At 43.3% G+C, this 5,928-nt stretch overlaps 1 protein-coding gene across 1 annotated transcript in view; it reads right to left on the bottom strand.

Moving 5' to 3' along the window:
• The window catches only part of LOC119416791 (transmembrane protein 151A), a 21,587-nt gene extending 20,977 nt beyond the window's left edge, over positions 1-610 (bottom strand). The window contains exon 1 of the mRNA XM_037683981.1: positions 507-610. Within this exon, the coding sequence (XP_037539909.1) occupies positions 507-575 (69 nt within the window). The 5' untranslated portion in view covers positions 576-610. The remainder of the gene's footprint in view (positions 1-506) is intronic.
• Positions 611-5,928: the final 5,318 nt, after the last annotated feature.

The following is a 5,928-nucleotide window of genomic DNA, read 5'->3' as shown; positions in this document are numbered from 1 at the left end:
AAGGTTGACTCTGGACACTAACCAGTATAAAGGTTGACTCTGGACACTAACCAGTATAAATCAAGGTTGACTCTGGACACTAACCAGTATAAAGGTTGACTCTGGACACTAACCAGTATAAATAAAGGTTGACTCTGGAGACTAACCAGTATAAATAAAGGTTGACTCTGGACACTAACCAGTATAAAGGTTGACTCTGGACACTAACCAGTATAAAGCTTGACTCTGGGCACTAACCAGTATAAATAAAGGTTGACTCTGGACACTAACCAGTATAAAGGTTGACTCTGGGTTTGATGGTTGTGATGAAACCGACTCCTAATTAGTAAAAATAAACCCACGGTGCTCCTGTGTGTCCTTGCTGCACGGAGAAACCCTGATGTTAAAGGAATAAAAGCGGCAGTGTTGGCAGAAAGCTCGTGTGCTGGTGAAGCAGGTGCTGGTTTGGCACCAGTAAAGACACGAACCAGTCAGAAAGTAAACAAACGTAAAGCCGCTCTTCTTACCTGCTCTCGTCCCGACCCTTCCTCCAAGATGGGCTCTTCTGCAGCGGCCGTCTCCTCCTCCGTCTGCATTTTTCGCCCCTCTCGTCTTCCTCAGGCGGCTCCCACCCAGCAGGTACCGTCCGAAGGCAGGAGGAGGAGGAGGAGGAGGAGGAGGAGAGTCCTCCCCGGAGGAGCAGCAGCAGGGAGCTCGGTCACCCCATCCGCCGCCGCAAGTCGGGATCCGATTTCACGACGACGATGGCGGGGCCTGCGGCAAACGAGGAGAAGCGGCATCTGCTGGCCGTGTCCTTCCCGCGCCTCGTCCTCCCGGAGCTGACCCGCTTCACTGCTGGCGTCGAACCGGCGCCATTCTTCGGTTCTCCGGTCAAAGAGAAAAAACAAAAGGAGGAGAAGCAGCAGCAGCGTTCAGTTCAACGAAGCGGCTCGCTCTCACTCAACGGTTACGGCGCTCGCGCTCAACGAGCTCAAACGTTCGGTGGCACGAGAGCGCGCGTGACCGACACAACAGCGCACGAGTTAACCGGACACGAGCCCAGAGCGGGTCGATGAAAAAAAAAAAAAAAAACACTTGACCTAATGGGACAGTTTTGTGTCCTTGTAGAACATTTCCAGCTCGGAGACCAAAAATAATAAAATCTTATCAAGATGAAATTTAAAAACGGGGACATTTTACGGTTTTACACATTTATTTATGTTTAAATAATAAAAATCAAATGTAGCAGTAGGAATGTGTATCTCAACCAGGGGCGTTTTTAGGGTCTTGAAACAATGGGGGTTTTAGCCCAGACCCCTTATTCATCCTCCCTATTTAAAAAGTGCCCCTTCAAGTCTATAATTATCAATTTTTCAGACTTATTATTGTTACATTTTGTTTATTTATCACACACAGTCAAAACTAATTTCTGTCAGTAGTGGAAAATAACACTTATAAAAACCATGTACTGCTGCTATTATATTTACTTTTTAAAGTCAACTAAACATACTTTGGGTTTTTGCTTCTTTTATTTAACAAGAGCTGATTTAGGCTCCTCCGTTTTCTGCTACTGACAGACAATCCTGAACTTCACTAATGGAACTGTTGTGTTCTGGTATATACAGACGTTTGCCCCGCAGAGGGAAGTAAAGACACCACAGGATTTAGTAAGTAAAGTTTATTTTTAGAGCGCTTATCACAGACATAAAATCACAAAGCGCTGTACAATAAAAATCAACGCTAAAATATACAAAGAATAAAACAAGCATAAGAACTTCAAGAAGCACAATAAAATCATGACATAAAAGCCTGGGAGATTAAAAGTGTTTTCAGCTGCTTTTTGAAAGCAGAGTCAGCAGAACGAAGTTGAAGGGGCAAACTGTTCCACAGCCTTGTAGCCACTGACTGAAAGGCCCGGTCCCCTTTAGTTTTCAGCTGCGTACGTGGAACATCCAAGAGGTTCTGTGACCGGGAGCGAAGGCCACGAGCAGCAGAGTATTTGGTTAAAAGCTGACAAAGATACACAGGAGCATGGCCATTTAAAGCTCTGTACGTCAGCACAAGAACTTTGAAACGGATTCTAAACTCAACTGGGAGCCAGTATAGTGAATATAGAACTGGAGTGATGTGTCAGTATATACTGGATTTGGTGAGAAGTCTGGCAGCTACGTTCTGTATTACTTGTAGGCATGAAACAGAAGACTTGTCCAGGCAGGTAAAAAGGTCATTACAGTAGTCCAGACGCAATGATACAAAAGTGTGAATAATTTTCTCAAGGTCAACTCTGGAGACCATAGGTCGTATTTTAGAAATGTTTCTTAAATGAAAGAAACAAGAACGGGAAATAGCCCTAATGTGAGACTCAAAGCCTAATGATGAGTCAAATGTGACTCCTAAATTTTTTATTTGGCTACTGGGCAGAAAGAGGCTATTTTCTGATTGATTTTTGGGTGAAGATGACTCGGAGCGGTAATCAAAGTCTCTGTCTTACTGGTGTTTAAAACCAAGAAGTTACTGGCAAGCCAGTCACTGATACAGGACAAACATTGGACAAGGATGGCCAATTTATCCAGCTGGTGTGGTCTAAACGAAAAATACAATTGACTGTCATCAGCATAAATGTGATAGGAAATATCAGAAAAGAATTGAATAATGCCGGCAAGTGGGATAATATAAAAGGAAAACAAAAGTGGACCCAGAACTGAGCCTTGTGGCATCCCGCAAGTTAACAGGGTATTGTTTGTAATAATACTAAATGGTATCTCCACTACTTATCCAGGCCAGGAATTTGATACCATCCCAGGCCACCATCACCCCAATTAGCAAACCACCGATAGTGAGTAAAATTGAGCGCATTTTGAACACCATATACGTACTTGTCCTAGCAACATGGTGGCCATTGGTGTCAGAAGCATTTGTAATGTGGAGGGGACACACTGGTGGGGGGTTTGGTGGTCCTCCCCCAGAAAATGTTGAATAAAGGAGATGCCATTTCCTGCATTCTGGTGTATTTTAACGGGTTAACATCTACGTTTACCTCCATAAGTAAACGCTTGCTTCAATAACTACTTTAGAGTACGGCACAACAAGTGATTTGAGTGTTCTCCCATTAATCAAGTGGAATGGATTCGTTCACGAAGAAAGGGTGAACAAATACGGTTCGGCAAGGCCTCTAATTATTTAACTAGTTTCCTCCGCTGATGAAATGCCAAAAATCTTATATTTATCAAAAACCTATATTTATTTGGAGCTCCAAGCTCATAGAACGGAAGAAATGCACATTTAAGCAGGTGATAATTTTTCCCTCCTCATCATTTTCCATCCAGTTCATTCAGTTTCCATCACTGAGGAACTTTCATACGTCCAGACAAACACACCTAAGCCTAGGGCTGGACGATACGGCCAAAAATGTTATCACGATACATTTCTTAATTTCGGTTGATAACGATATAATTCTGATATCGATATAAACAATATAAAAGCCTCAGAAAAACTGTACAAATAAATTAATGTTCACCTTTTATTTGTATTTAGACTTCAAAGAAATTTGAAATCACCGTCAAATAAACATAAAACTCAACTTTGTCAATATTAAGTTTTAACTTTAAACAACAACGTGTTGCATGGGTTTCTCTTCTGATACAGCTGGGGTGATGTTTCAGGGACACGTTGGTTCAAACTTTTATTGTTCTTCATCTTCTGACTCAGCATATTCTATCGAGTGGAACAAGTTCATGTGTTCCCACCGCTAGTTGGAATCACTCTCCGTCACATTTTGCAGCACACTTAGCCGAACCACTTCCACACCACCGAACTAGTCTTCCCTCTCTTATCAGTGATGTCGTCTGCTTTCTCTTCGCTTGTGAAAGCTTGTTCAGTCACATTCTGACGGTCATGGACACTCATTTTGAAGTGAAAACTTACCGCGCGTTGAAGCTTAGTCTAGCTTAGCCTAGCCTAGCCTGCTACCACTGACTCCTTCGAGCTGTGGTGTACGTCACCACGCACTTACGTAGTTGTGTCGCGGGTTTTTCTGTTCGTCTTGAAGTGATGCGTCAGTGAAACGCTGTAGTCCTAGCGTAATGTATATCGAAATATCAAAAATGTGCTTAAAACTCATATCACCGTTTTTGAATAAAATTGTATCGTAATTTATATTGATATCTAATTATTGTCCAGCTCTACTGAAGCCCATTTTTTTACACCTGGGCACAGCTGACACCACTAGAAACTTCCTTCCACAAACCAAAAGTTCATCACAGCTAGGATCAGCCCAGTTCAAACTAAATAAATCGGTTCACACGTACCATATCACAGGAGAACTCCCCGTTGGTGACGAGCTTGTGCTGCACTTCTTCTTCTTTTGTTTTAAAGGTGGCGTGCTCGGCTCTTCTTCTCTGTCTGTAATGTTAACAGCTACAGTAATAGCTATTGTTGGACATAACATTTTTCACTCACACTTTCTACCCGGCCACTGTGATAACAGTCTTTATGCAACATTTTTTTTCTAATTCAGAAAACGCTAAAATCGGGGACATTTCCAGGGACAGCTTTAGCCGGGGACAGGTCGTCCAAAACGGGGACTGTCCCTGGGAATCAGGACATCTGGTCTCCCTATTACAGGTCGTTCAAAATGGGGACTGTCCCTGGGAATCGGGACAACTGGTCACCCTATTACAGGTCGTCCAAAACGGGGACTGTCCCTGGGAATCGGGACAACTGGTCACCCTATTACAGGTCGTTCAAAATGGGGACTGTACCCAGAAATCGGGGACATCTGGTCTCCCTATCGTAGAAACATTTGCTGTACGTTTACATTAGTAACTGCAAACCCGTCGAAAAAAAAACAACTTTAAACGTTTAGGGTGAAATTTAAAGAAAAACCCCACAGGTTTACGGTCTTGATCGCAAGGTTTGTGTCTCTTTAAACAAAACATTAGTTTAGAGTAAAATAGAGAACAGCTAATGCGCTCAGCAGCCATTTTATTAGGTACATTTGGACAATCCAGCTAACCAGTCAACCACAAGTCAGCAACTAGATGTATAGATGATTAATGTAACTTGCTGAAGTTCAAACCAGGCACCAGAATGAAGAACAAAGAGGATATTGAGAAGCCTTAACCCAAGGGCAGCAGGAGGGCTAAGTGACTTTGAATGTAGCGTGGTTGTTGGTGCCAAATGGGCTGTTCTGTCTTTCAGAAACTGCTGATCTACTGGGATTCTTGCACAGCCATGTGTAGGGTATAAAGAGAATGATCCAAAGACAAGAAAATATCCAATGAGTGACATTTGTGAAAAGATTTGATAATGTCAGAGGAGAATGGGCAAACTGGTTTGAGATGACAGAAAGGCGACAGTAGCTCAAAAACCTACACATTGCAAACAAGGTCCATCTCTGAACACACAACACGTCCAACTTTGAAGCAGATGGGCTGCAGCGGACCACACCAGGTGCCTCTCCTGTCAGGTTAGAACAGGCTCACCTAAAATGGACAATACGAGATTGGAAGCACATTTCCTGGCATGGAGAGTCTTCATTCACTGAACTCCAGTGGCTCCATGGTCCCCAGATCTCAATCCAGTCGAGCGTGTTTGGGATGCGGTGGAACAGGAGATGCTGCAACAGCGTGATGCGTTCATGTCAATAAGAACCATAATCAATGAGGATTGTTTCCAACAACTTGTTGAATCTATGGCATGAAAGATTAAGGCAGTTCTGAAGGCAAAAGGGTGAGCTCAGGCAAGGTGTACCTTATAAAGTGGCCTGTGATTGTTCTTTAGGTATAGACTAACGTTTAAGTTGTATACACTGATAAATGACGCATTTAAAAGGTGCTTAGGGCGGCTGTGGCTGAGTGGTTAGAGCAGTCGTCTTCTAATGCAAGAGTTGGGGGTTCAAATCCACCAGCAGTCACATGCCGAAGTGTCCCTGGGCAAGACACTGAACGC

This window comes from Nematolebias whitei, chromosome 1 (assembly GCF_014905685.2).
Source record: "Nematolebias whitei isolate Nwh7 chromosome 1, NemWhi1, whole genome shotgun sequence".
Taxonomy (NCBI): domain Eukaryota; kingdom Metazoa; phylum Chordata; class Actinopteri; order Cyprinodontiformes; family Rivulidae; genus Nematolebias; species Nematolebias whitei.
This window is presented reverse-complemented; position numbering and strand designations above follow the sequence as displayed.